Source organism: Bos taurus, chromosome 10 (assembly GCF_002263795.3).
Source record: "Bos taurus isolate L1 Dominette 01449 registration number 42190680 breed Hereford chromosome 10, ARS-UCD2.0, whole genome shotgun sequence".
NCBI lineage: Eukaryota > Metazoa > Chordata > Mammalia > Artiodactyla > Bovidae > Bos > Bos taurus.
Window position 1 is genome coordinate 37,750,598 of NC_037337.1, and position 13,618 is coordinate 37,764,215.

At 47.6% G+C, this 13,618-nt stretch overlaps 1 protein-coding gene across 4 annotated transcripts in view; it reads left to right on the forward strand.

Moving 5' to 3' along the window:
- The window catches only part of CAPN3 (calpain 3), a 56,087-nt gene that overhangs the window by 39,237 nt on the left and 3,232 nt on the right, over nucleotides 1-13,618 (forward strand). Inside the window, 8 exon segments of one of the 4 annotated variants that reach the window (NM_174260.2) lie at nucleotides 843-920; nucleotides 3,750-3,910; nucleotides 5,280-5,449; nucleotides 5,790-5,801; nucleotides 6,459-6,667; nucleotides 7,425-7,461; nucleotides 9,414-9,431; nucleotides 12,694-12,807. In NM_174260.2, the coding sequence (NP_776685.1) occupies nucleotides 843-920; nucleotides 3,750-3,910; nucleotides 5,280-5,449; nucleotides 5,790-5,801; nucleotides 6,459-6,667; nucleotides 7,425-7,461; nucleotides 9,414-9,431; nucleotides 12,694-12,807 (799 nt within the window). 4 annotated transcript variants of the gene reach the window in all.

Genomic DNA, 13,618 nt, shown 5'->3' on the forward strand with positions numbered 1-13,618 from the left:
CAGATCTTGGGGTCCACTTTCTGCCAACTCCTCCACTTCAGGGACTGGTGACAAGTGGGACTCAGCCTCGGTCACTCAAGGAGAGTTCCCTCCCCCACCCACTGTGTCCCTCCTGCTGGTCTCAGGAATCTCCATCTCCCCTCCGGTATTCCCTGATTCCAAGCACTTCTTCAATCCCTAACCTCTCCAGAGACAATCTAGTTTAGCTTCATTCTCCTCACAAAGGTGCTTTAGTTCCTCCTCCTTTGGGAGAGAGTGTGTAAAACTGCCCAGCCCTTAAAAAATACAAAACTGGGATGTTTTGTGGGGTGGCAGGAGGAAGGAGAAGTTTACCTGTTTAGTCTTTTTCTCAGTAACTCAGACAGTTACTTATTAGATGATGGGCCTGTTCTAAAAGTTTTACATGCAATATTTCATCTCTTGCTCATCACAGCACTGTGAGTAGGTGACATAATCATTTCCCTTTTGCAGTTGAGAAAACAGAAACTGTGACAGGTGAAGTGACTTGCCCAGGGTTACAGCTAGTACTGGTATAATTAAATTGAAATCACAAGTTACCTATTTCCAGGCCCAGCCCCTAACTTGAAAGGGTGAGGAATGGTTAAAGTTTTAATCAGAGAAAAGTCAGGCCCTCATAAACCATTTTAAAAGCTTGGTCTTAATCCTGAGGATGGTGGGAAGCGATTATGGGGTATCAGGTCAGATTTGCATTTTGGTGGTTCACACTGGCTGCAGTTGGGAGAGGAGCTATTTTGTTCATATTTCTCTGACACCTCCTGGCCCAGCTCATATCAGGCCTTCCCTTTCTTTTCCCTTTCATCACACCTCCATCATCCCTCCAGCTGGAAGGACTGGAGCTATGTGGACAAGGACGAGAAGGCCCGTTTGCAGCACCAGGTCACTGAGGATGGAGAGTTCTGGTGAGTCCAGGACCCAAGAGGACTCTGAAGGACTCTGAAGGGATGGGGTGGGCACTGAAATCTCAAACCTCCAACCCCAGAAAGTGGCTGTCAGATTCCAGCCCTTGGGACATCTGAGCCCTATTCTCCAAATCCAGCCAGAGACCCGGCAAGATTGAGGGTTTTGAGAGCAGCCTGAGAGTTATGGTGATGACCAGGCCCGGACCAAGCCACTGCACTATGGCTCCTGTGGTTTTGTGACACTCCACCACACGCACTGCTCCGGCCACTTGCTCTGGCCTTGGTGGAGCTGTTTTCTGAGTGGAGGAAGCCCTAGTTACTCAGCTCACTCAATGCCACTCTCACCCTCACTCTGATCATTTCTACTGAGCCTTCAAGTCTCAGATTAAAGGGAACTTTCTTCTGGATTCACTTGTTTTCCTCAGGATTGGGATTAATTTGTGATACTCATCATCTTTATTTTTTTAATTAATTTATTTATTTTACTTTACAATATTGTATTGGTTTTGCCATACATTGACTTGAATCCACCATGGGTCTACATGTGTTCCCCATCCTGAACCCCCCTCCCACCTCCCTTCCCCATCCCATCCCTCTGGGTCATCCCAGTGCACCAGCCCCGAGCACCCTGTATTATGCATCGAACCTGGACTGGCGATTTGTTTCAGTTATGATAATTTACATGTTTCAATGACATTCTCCCATATCATCCCACCCTCACCCTCTCCCACAGAGTCCAAAAGACTGTTCAATACATCTGTGTCTCTTTTGCTGTCTCACATACAGGGTTATTGTTACCATCTTTCCAAATTCCATATATATGCATTAGTATAGCGTATTGGTGTTTTTCTTTCTAGCTTACTTCACTCTGTATAATAGGCTCCAGTTTCATCCACCTCATTAGAACCGATTCAAATGTATTCTTTTTAATGGCTGAGTAATATTCCATTGTGTATATGCACCACAGCTTTCTTATCCATTCATCTGCTGATGGACATCTAGGTTGTTTCCATGTCCTGGCAATTATAAACAGTGCTGCAATGAACATTGGGGTACATGTATCTCTTTCAATTCTGGTTTCCTCAGTATGTATGCCCAGCAGTGGGATTGCTGGGTTATATGGAAGGTCTGTTTCCAGTTTTTTAAGTAATCTCCACACTGTTCTCTATAGTGGCTGTACTAGTTTGCATTCCCACCAATAGTGTAAGAGGGTTCCCTTTTCTCCACACCCTCTCCAGCATTTATTGCATGTAGATTTTTGGATAGCAGCCATTCTGACTGGCGTGAAATGGTGCCTCATTGTGGTTTTGATTTGCATTTCTCTGATAATGAGTGATGTTGTGCATCTTTTCATGTGTTTGTTAGCCATCGGTATGTCTTCTATAGAAAACTATAAAACACTGGTGAAAGAAATCAAAGAGGGCACAAATAGATGGAGAAAAATACTGTGTTCATGGACCAGAAGAATCAATATAGTGAAAATGAGTATACTACCCAAAGCAATCTATAGATTCAATGCAATCCCTATCAAGCTATCAACAGTATTTTTCAGAGAACTAGAACAAATAACTTCACAATTTGTATGGAAATACAAAAAAACCTCAAATAGCCAAAGCAATCTTGAGAAAGAAGAATGGAACTGGAGGAATCGACCTGCCTGACTTAAGTCTCTACTACAAAGCCCCAGTCATCAAGACAGAATGGTACTGGCACAAAGACAGAAATATAGATCAATGGAACAAAATAGAAAACCCAGAGATAAATCCATGCACCTGTGGACACCTTATCTTTGACAAAGGAGGCAAGTATATAAAATGGAGAAAAGACAATCTCTTTAACAAGTGGTGCTGGGAAAACTGGTCAACCACTTGTAAAAGAATGAAACTAGAACACTTTCTAACACCATACACAAAAATAAACTCAAAATAGATTAAAGATCTAAACATAAGACCAGAAACTATAAAACTCCTAGAGGAAAACACAGGCAAAACACTCTCTGACATAAACCACAGCAGGATCCTCTATGACCCACCTCCCAGAATATTGGAAATAAAAGCAAAAATAAACAAATGGGACCTAATTAAAATTAAAAGCTTCTGCACAACAAAGGAAACTATAGGCAAGGTGAAAAGACAGCCTTCAGAATGGGAGAAAATAATAGCAAATGAAGCAATGGACAAAGAATTAATCTCAAAAATATACAAGCAACTCCTGCAGCTCAATTCCATAAAAATAAAAGACCCAATCAAAAAGTGGTCCAAAGAAGTAAACAGACATTTCTCCAAAGAAGACATACAGATGGCTAACAAACACATGAAAAGATGCTCAACATCACTCATCACCTTTAAAATTGCTTGCTTAATTGTCTGTGCTTCCCCAACTACCCCTCCCCTGTGCCTGGTACAGTGCTTAGGCCCAGTGGAGGGGCACACAGGACCACTGTGGAGAACTGAATTGCTGCCAAGCTCTTCCAGCAAGAATGCATGAGTTTGAGTTGTTTAATGCAAGAGATACATCAGAACTGACAGTGTTGGGACTTCCCTGGCAGTCTAGTGCTTAGGACTCTGTACTTCTGCTGCAGAGGACATAGGTTCAATCCCTGGTCAGGAACTATCTGAAAGCCACATGGCAAGGCCAAATTTAAAAAAAAAAATAAATAAAAATGTAAAAAAAGAACTGACACAGTGTTGACCCTAAGAAAGGAAGGACAGGGTCCTCTCTAGGACCATGACTAAGCTGCTCTGGACTATTTCATTGTACTGTGTTAGCCCTGCATTCTTACCTTTCCCAGCCTCCCAAATAGTTCTCTCTCTTCTTCTAACCTCTCAGGATGTCCTACGATGATTTTATCTACCATTTCACAAAGCTGGAGATCTGCAACCTCACAGCTGATGCCCTGGAGTCCGACAAGCTTCAGACTTGGACAGTGTCCGTGAATGAGGGCCGCTGGGTGAGGGGCTGCTCTGCCGGAGGCTGCCGCAACTTCCCAGGTGAGAGATGCTCTGGATGGGGAAAGGGTCCAAGCAGAACAAGTTCCAGGCAGAATAATATTAACTAGCATCTGCTGAGTCTTTACTAACTTCCAGACATGCAATGTCTTATTAAACTGTCCCCATTTTACTGAGAGGTGACTTCCCTGGTGGCTCTATGGTAAAGAATCTGCCTGCCAGTGCAGGAGTTGCAGGTTTGATCCCTGGGTCAGGAAGATCCCCTTGAGAAGGAAATGGCAACCCACTCCAGTATTCTTACTTGGGAAAATTCTATGGACAGAGGAGACTGGTGGGCTATAGTCCGTGACGTCACAAAGAGACACAACAGTGACCAAACAACAATAACAACATTACTGAGAAGGAAATCTCCATTCTGAGTAGCTTACATTAAGGAGCTGGTAACAACTTTTAGGCAGGTTATTATGTCAGAACAGGACTGTGTTCATTATGCTGAGGATTGAACTGGAGAACTGAGTTAGCAGCAGCTACAAGAGTTTAAGCCAGAGATGATGAAAGCGAAGACCAAGTCAGGAGCAGCAGAGATGGGGAGAAGGGGCAGGTTGAGGGAAGGAAATATTGGTTGATCTGGAGAAGGAAGAATGACTTCAAAATTCTCTCATTGGGAGCCTGAGTAGATGATGTCAATGACATAACATGAAATGCACAGGAGAAAAAAAAAAGAAGGTTTTTTGTTTTTGACAGAGTTGGTTGTGGGCTTCTGCAGAGGAGTTTACTTTGGGACATGGGAAGTCTGAGGCATGTGTAGAATATCCAGGTGAAGATGCATGAAAGAGAACTCGATGCACAGATAAAAATGGCACTTGGCTCTATGACAGGGACTCAGTATGTATTTGTGGAAGGAAAGAAGGATGGAAAGACGAGAGGAAGGAAAGGAGGGAAGGAAGAAAGAAGGGATGACGGGAAGGAGTCAAAAGAGAGATTGAAGCTGGGATCTACAGCTTAGGAGTCAAGAGCATGTAGGGAGCAGTTAGAAAGTAGGAGTGGATAAGACAGCCTAGGGACGTGAGAGAAGAGGCCCAGGACCAAATCCCAGAGACTAGTAACACTGAAGGAGTAGGTGAGAAAAGTGAAGCCATCAGCAAAGACAGAGAATGAAAATTCACAGAGGAAGGAGGAGCCACATAGCCAATCAGTGCAGGTCCATCTGTATAAAGGTAAAAAGGCTACCCGCCCCCACCAACACACACACCAAATTAAATAAATGCCTGGATATTTTTTATTTTTCATACATATTTGAGCATGTAGATGAGGAGGCTAGAGATGAATAGGTTCCCTCCGTCTCATCTCCTGTCCTTTCCTTTCTCTGAGAGGCAGATCTGAAAGTGCAATTCCTTTTGGGGGGGCACAGACACTTTCTGGACCAACCCACAGTACCGTCTGAAGCTCCTAGAGGAGGACGACGACCCCGATGATTCCGAGGTGATCTGTAGTTTCCTGGTGGCTCTGATGCAGAAGAACCGGAGGAAGGACCGGAAGCTGGGGGCTAACCTCTTCACCATCGGTTTCGCCATCTACGAGGTGTGCCGTCCCTGACGAGCTTCAGACCGCCTCTTTAGGGAAGAGGCTTTCAGGGGGCTTCCTGAGGGGTTCCCCAGTTTCCCCAACATCCAGTGCCCCCCAAAACTACTGATATCAGGCCCACTTGAGTCAGAACCTCTTAGAAGTTTGTAACCAGTGGGGGAAGAACCCACCTAGGGGAGGTGGGGGTGGGGCTGGGGCTGTCCAGGTAGGTACATGGGGCATTAGAGCCCCTCATTCGCTCTACGATTGCTAGCATGCCCTTTGGCAAGTTTCCATCCCGATTAAGACCTGAAATCCACAAAAATCTGAGCACCTTCCTTTTCTGTTTCTCCCCAAGGTTCCCAAAGAGGTATAGAAGTGGAGCAGCCAGCAGTGTGTGCAGCGTTACCAGGGTCCTGGGTCCACCTGGGGCACATCAGGGCACCTCCTGTGGGGTTTGGGGGCAGGACTGTGATAGGAGAGGGCCTGGCCCACCTTACCTAACTCCAGAGCAGGTCCTCGGGCCATTGCATGGCCTCCTGACCCCCACCCCACAACATGCCCTTCCCCTTGCCCACCAGAGACCATTACACGCTCACATGCTTGCTCACACTCACACACAGAATCACACAGACACATTGTGAGGCTGATCGCCTTCTTTGGGGGTGGAGGAATCACCTCCCTCAGACCCAGTCCACAACCCCCACCCCTGCCTCCCTGGGGTCTTTCCCCAGTCCAGAGGTGTTCTGGAGCTGAGCAGCAGCAATTCTGGTAAGTGACCCTGAGTGGGGGATGCCAGACTTGACCTTCACTTCTGGATCACAGCAGAAAAGGAAGAGGATATGGGGTAGGGAGCTCCAGGGATGTTGAGCTATTCGAGGCCTTGGGAATTGGAAGCTGGTAGGTTGTGACTATGAAATGAGTGACCAGGGAGTTGGGAAGGAGGACCCCTCTGGAGGAGGACTGTGAGCAGGACAGGGTGTCCCTCCCAAGGGGCTGAGGTACCTTGGGCTCTTCTCTCCCTTAGATGCACGGCAACAAGCAGCACCTGCAGAAGGACTTCTTCCTGTACAATGCCTCCAAGGCTAGGAGCAGAACCTACATCAACATGCGGGAGGTGTCTGAGCGCTTCCGCCTGCCTCCCAGCGAGTACGTCATTGTGCCCTCCACTTACGAGCCCCACCAGGAGGGCGAGTTCATCCTCCGGGTCTTCTCGGAAAAGAGGAACCTCTCTGAGTGAGTCCCAGCCTGGCTTTCCCCACCTGTCCCTAAGAGCCCACATGACCCATACCAGAGACTAGAGGTGTGAGATAACCGGACAGGTCTCTCCAGGAGTCCTGTTGACCAGGACCTCTTCCCCTGTTCCTGAGCCACTGGGAACATCTCCCCTACATCCATCCGCCCACCCATTCATCCCACAGATAGCTACTGAGCACCTGCTTTGTCCCAGGCACTCTTCTAGGCACTAAGAACAGAGCAATGAATTAAACAGAAATCCCTGCCTTCGTGGAATTTAACATTTTAGCATGAGATGACAATGTAATAGAAAAAAGTATATAGAGATTATTAGATTTACATAAGTGATAAGGAGAAAAAATAAAGTGGGAAGAAGGATAGGAGCAGTTGGGGGGTGACTGAACTTTTAGGTACGGTGACCAGGGAAGCCAGCAAGGCCACATCCTGCCCTCTTTGTCACTGGAGATAAGTTCATAGGCCCTTGCCACTTTGACCTCTGTCCCTAAACGAAACATAAGGTCCATGAATAGGTGTCTGGGTCATGCATCTGGGAAACCTAGACAAAGCCAAAAAGAAGCCCTGTGTCTGCACTTGGCTTCAGGGAATGGCACCTGTGGTAGGGGGTATTAGTCCCTGGGGTTCTCTTGAGGTCAGTCCAGACTTGGCTCCGAGAAGCCAGGTGGCCTGAGCAAAAGCCCTCTGCTTCCTACTTGTTCTTGGTGACACTGAGACCCCCTCTTGTTTGTGTTCCTCACAGGGAAGTTGAGAATACAATCTCTGTGGATCGGCCAGTGGTGAGTGGTTTGGCTCTCACATGTGAAAAGGGCCAGGGAACAGGCGGGTGATGGAGGGGTAGCAGTGGGACACGGGAGTCTGGGGTGTGCAGAGCCATTACCCTGTGTTACTGCAACTTCTGCATGGCATGGCCTGAAGTCATGGGACTTGTGTCCTGGGGCCATTTAGTCAGTCTAGGGGCTGGAAGGACAGAGGAGAGTCCTAGAAGGAAAAGCAGTTTGAGCAATTAGAGGGAGGGACCAAGGCCACAGGAAGGGGTGACAACAGCTGCAGCCTGCACTGGATTTATGAGTTAGAATCTCACACAGAAAAAGCAGCACCACACCAGCTCTGGAGTCAGTGTCAAAACCCAGGTCCTCCACCTGCCAGCCTGGTGACCTAGACAAGTTATGTAACCCCTTCTGACTCAGTTTCCTACTCTGTAAAATAGGGGTGATATTAATAATACATGCCTCACAGGGCTTTGGTGAGGTTTGAATCGATGAGATCATGTACATGAAGGGTCTGGAATAGCACAGGCCCTTAAATGGCTATTGTTCATATGTTTTACATCTTCAGGGTACTTCTCACATGTGTCATCTCTCTGATCCTTGAAAGATTTATGACATGTAATAAGGTTATTATCCGTGGTTTTCAAGTAAGGAAGCAGAGGCTCAGTGGGTTAAGTGGATTAAGCAGAGGTTAAGTGGTTTCTTTGAGTTCACAAAGCTTGTAAGTGGCAAGGCTGGAACTCACAACCAGATTCTCTGAGTGGAGTCAGGCTCTCTCCCCCACCCCATGCCAAGGCCTGTCCCTGGGGATGGGAGGCCCGGGGTTAGAAGCAAAGGGCCGGTGTCTGCTGGAGTCTCCATGTAGAGGAGTTTTATGACTGCCTTGGACTTTGGGTTTTGGTGAATAAATAGTCCCTTGTGCTCTGCGGGTGTGTCCTGGGCCAATAAGAGGACAGCATAAATACCCCCACTGAATTGTCTTCTGGGTAGTGACACTCATGGTTCTAATCCCAACCCTGTGCTACTGGCAGATCCCCAAGGGCCTTTTGAATTAGCACAGACGTTGGTTTTAGTATTAAGTGCATTTGGTGCTATTCTTATCTTTTGGATGTCGGTAATCAGTGTAGCGTATTTATTAGGTGCAGCAAACTCAAAAGCTTACCTGAATTCATATGTCACCTAACGGAGCAGAGCAGGCACGTGTGAGGCTTTTGGTGTCCCTGTGCGGGTACAGTTGCTTGTGGTCCACTTGGCTTCAGACAACTGGAGTGATGGTGACTGTGGCAATCTGGGGATGCAGAGCAGCTGCTCTCAGCTCCTCAGATTGCTGTCACAGGGGGTCACAGATCCGTGCAGGCTGCCAGTAAAAGTGAAAGTGTTAGTCACTCAGTCGTGTCTGACTGTGTGCAACTCCACAGACTGTAGCCTGCCAGGCTTCTTTGTCCATGGAATTCTCTAGGCAAGAATACTGGAGTGAGTCACCATTTCCTTCCCCAGGGGATCTTCCCGATCCAGGGATCAGACCTGGGTATCCTGCATTGCAGGTGGACTCTATTGTCTGAGCCACCAGGAAAGCCCTGACCTTCTAATTTTAATGAAAAACCAAAAACTATAAATCAAATAAAATTCATTTTCAGGCCAGTTTAGGTGAGCCTACTTTTGGGGTGTTTTAGTAACCAACTTCATGAAAAAATACAAAACATCTGCCAGAAGCTCCCCTTCCTTGGCCACGACCAATGGCAGAATGGACTATAAAAGCAAAGCCGTATCAGCCCTGTGCCTGGGCCTGGAGAATTCTCTTCTCCCTATACCTTCCAGGCCCGTTTGGCTCCACATGACCCAGATTTATGAACCTCACCTGACACTGAGGACCAGGTTCACAGGGAAGCCAAAGGCCACTGGGCTTTCTGGGAACTTGCTTTTCACTTATCTTGCATTTATTATTTTCTTTTCTTGTACAGAAAAAGAAAAAAAACAAGGTGGGTGTAACAGGGTGAGTGGGCACACAGTGTGTGTAAGAGTGAGCATGTGTGCACTGGACCTGCCTCCTCTCCCCAGCCCTCCACCTCCTTCCCTGAGCTCCTCTGGCAGCTATGGGTACAGAGCACTGATAGCTTATACTTGCCGAGTGGAGGCTATGAGCCAGCCACTCTTGTAGGTGCTTTCCGTGGATTCTCTCCATCCTCACAACAACTCTATGAGATTGGTACACGCAGAACTCAGAGAGATTGTGGGTTCAGTTCCAGAACACTGCAAAAAAGCGAGTATCAGAATAAACCAAGTCACAGGAAGTTTTTGGTTTTCCAGTGCATATGAAAGTTTTGTCTGCACTATACTATAGTCTATTAAGTGTGAAATAGCATTAATACTAAAGAAAAAAAGTATGTGCCTTAATTAAAAATACTTTATTGCTAAAAAATGCTGATCATCATCTGAGCCTTCAGCAAGTTGTAGTAATAACATCAAAGAATACTGACTGCATATCACCATAAGATAGTAATGAGAAAGTTTGAAATATCGTAAGAATTACCAAAATGTGACACAGACACAAAGCACACAATGCTGTTCAGAAAATGGCACTGGTTAGACTTACTCAAGATGGAATTGCCACAAACTTTCAGTTTGTAAAAAATGCAGTATCTGCGAAGCATGATAAAGCAAGGGATGCCTGTACTATGATTACCTTCATTTTCAGAGGAAGGAAAGGTACAGACAGATTGACCAACATGCCCAAGACCACACAGCCAGTGGCAGAGTCACCCTGGAACCAGGAGGTCTGGCTCCGCAGTCTGTGCTCTGAACCACCACACTTTACTGCCTGCTTAGAAGAGAAAGGGAGGACGGCCAACCAGTGAAAATGGGCCTGACATGGGGGTCCTGCAAAAACCCACAGGAGAACCTCTTCTTTCTCAGAAGTGGGTGTGACTAAGCTAAGCTCAGACTTGATTCTTGCAGGAATGGCAACGGGCCTTGGTCCTCAGGGAGCAGTGACAGAGTTGTGTGAGGATTTCCATGTCAGTGCGGGGGAGGGCCTTGTCTTCTGACACCAGTGCCTGCTCTGCAGACAGGACAACTCCTTCCTCCTGTTTTCCCTGCCTGCTCCCTACTCCTTTTTCCTTAGCCTTCTGGGGAAGGGGGTGGCAGAGGACACCCAGAGTGGCTGTCACTGCTAGGGCTCTCATTCCAGGTGAAGCAGGTTGCCAACTCCCTCCTAGATAGTGACCTCTCTCTCTGAACTAAGCCCCTCAAAGTCATGGGCCCTGATGGACTCTGCTTGCTGTGCATGTCCAGATGGGGAAGGGGAGAGGGGAAGCGAAGCTTCACATGCGTGGCCCCAGAGGAGCTGCTCAACTTGACTGGTTTCAGGGGGAAAGATAAGGAGAGCTACCTGGGGAGCTTGCCCTCCTGGGTGTCCTGGTTAAGACCACTGTGCTGCAGGGACATCATCACTAAAGCTAACCATGCATGCTAAGAGCATCTCAGGGGCCTCAGAGGAAAGCTTTTATGTGTAATTTTGGAACTCGAGATTACAATCAACCCCATCCTTGCTCCTTTCACCTGATAACTTCCCCCGTGGTCTCCAGGGCAGTAATGCCTACAATAATGTTACCCCTTTTACAACTTTGGTTTGACCACCCAGAGTGCCATCCAGAAATGACTGACCTTTGGGCATCCTCACACCAATGGAGGAATAGCCAAAGGCCATCAGACAAGGTTTGGTGTTAGTGTTCATGACAGCATCTGGAAAGATCCATCATAGGGGTCCTCCAAGCTAGTGCAGACCAGAGCTGACATTCACCAAGCACCAACTGCATATTCAGGCCCTGTGCTGGGGGTAAAATATACATTGTGTTCAGTTACAACAGTGTCTACAAGGTAGGTGCTGTCGGGATCCCTCTTTTATAGACGATAAAGATTCAGAAGTCCTTGTCTGAGGACACACCACTAATGAGTGGGGAAACTTGAACTGGAAACCATATTTGTTCTGAACCCATGTTTCTTGCCCTCAGCTCTCTGGTACCGGACCTTTACACTCCATGGCCTGTGTGGCCCAGACCCATGCTTGGGCCCCAAGTTGTGTGCCTGGTAGGGATGCCCCATGGTCACACTTCCCCCCTCAGACTGCTAGCCACACTTGCTCTGAGATTCCCTACAGGTATCAGTTACTTGAACAAGACCCCTTTCTTGGAAAGAAGAGCAAGCCAAGGTATTTGGGGCCTGCTGGGAGCCAAAGCTGGGGAAGCTCTCTCCATGGTCTGTCCATTCGTGCTGCCCTAGAGGAACAGTATGGAAAAGCAAATGGGAACTCAAGAGTGCTCAGGAACTCTTATGCACTGAGAGATTTTGCTTGTCCCCTTGTTCTCTGCACCGCTAACAGGAGCCTTGCCTTCCTCCTCCGGCTTTCTCAATGGGATGTATACCCCAACCAGTGCCACCACAGCATGGCAGCCGCTTTCCACCCTTTCACATTCTCCTCACTTGCATGAGCATGTCTGACAAATACCCCTTATATTTGGGCATCATCTTAAATGTTTTTCCAGTACAATTATACATTCAGTAACTGTGTGATCCCCACAAGAGCCCCATGAAAAGGGCAAAGCAGTTTTTATCATCCCCATTAATGGACGAGTAAACTCAGGCCAGAGGATATTTTTCATATGTGAGGGGCATGGCTGCGACTCCAGTCAAGTATTCTGACCCAACTCAGTGACCATGTAGATAATCAGTTCTTTCCTCAATGTGTCCTCTGCCAAGTCCTAGAGGTTCCTTGGAGAAGCCTTAGTAGCTGCCATGGTGATGTGGGGGTGTCAAGGGAAAAGAGCTCTGCCCTCTTCATTAAGCAGAGAAGCTCAGTTTTTAGAGCATCTGGGGGAATTTAATTTGAACAAGGTTTCCATTTGAAAAAAAAAAATCTACAAAATACTTGAAAATCACTGCACTATACCATGCTGCTTTTAGGATTCTTAGCATTTTCACATGTACTAACTACCATGTTTAATCCTCATAACTCTACAAGGAGATAAGAAACTTAGGTCCAGAGAGATCAAGCATCTTTCCTCAAGTCACACAGCTTGTTAGTGGCAGAGATGGAGCTTGAACAGAGGTTCAGGAAGTCCCAGCTCTGCTCTTTCCCTCCTCACTGGACAAAGCTGCTCCAGGAGAGAGGTTGCTTCATGTGCCCACTCAGCCAGTAATCCTTGTTTCCTTCCTGCCCCCTCCCCACTCCCCTCTTCTCTCCAGCCCATCATCTTTGTTTCAGACCGAGCAAACAGCAACAAGGAGCTGGGTGTGGACCAGGAAACAGAGGAGGGAAAAGACAACACAAGCCCTGATAAGCAAGCAAAATCCCCACAGGTTTCTGAGCATGTGCATGAGTGGGGTGGCCTGCACACAACTGAGGCCTGTGCTCTTGGAGTGCATGGGGGTTGGAGGAGCCATAGGGGTGGGGTGTCCCTTTAACATCCAGAGGTTTAGGTTTGTCCCACTGACATTTTCCCTCATCAAATTCTCCTAAAATTTGGGGTGCTGCTTGGATGAATGTCTTGGGATTGGCTGCCACACCAAGCTGGTCCTGGGAAGGATGGGCTGAGCTTCCCTGCTGGAGCCCATCCAGCCAGGATGATGAAAGAAGAGGGATGCAAAGCCTGTGACAGACACTGAGACAGAACAGCTCATTTCCTGGTGTCATTAACAGGGAAGATAAAGAACAGTAGTGGGAGGGGGGTGACACCAGAGGTGGAGTCCTCCAGAGCTCAGGGGACAGTGTTAGATTGGAGTGAGGACAGGAGGTCATATAAAGTATATAGGAGGTGAGACTAGCAGGCAAGATTCCAGATAAACCCAGGGACATCTCTGTCCTGTGGTGCCCATGCAATGGCGGGGGAGGGGAGGAGGGTCCTCTGAGGATTTGGCCTTGATGGCAGAAATGGCTGGAGGTATCAGATTGGTCTGGTCTGCTTCATCCTGCTGGGGCTGGTTTGGTTGGGATGGTCAGGCTGTAAAAGGAGGAGAGGGCTCCAGCTGGTGCAGATGGGGGAAAGAGGACCAAGGGGGCTGTCTACATGTCTGCACAGCTGATATACCTCCTCTGGCTAGGCTGGGGAGGTACAGAGTGAAGGGTCCTTGGGGCCCAGATGATTCTTACTCCAGATCAGTAGGTTCAACC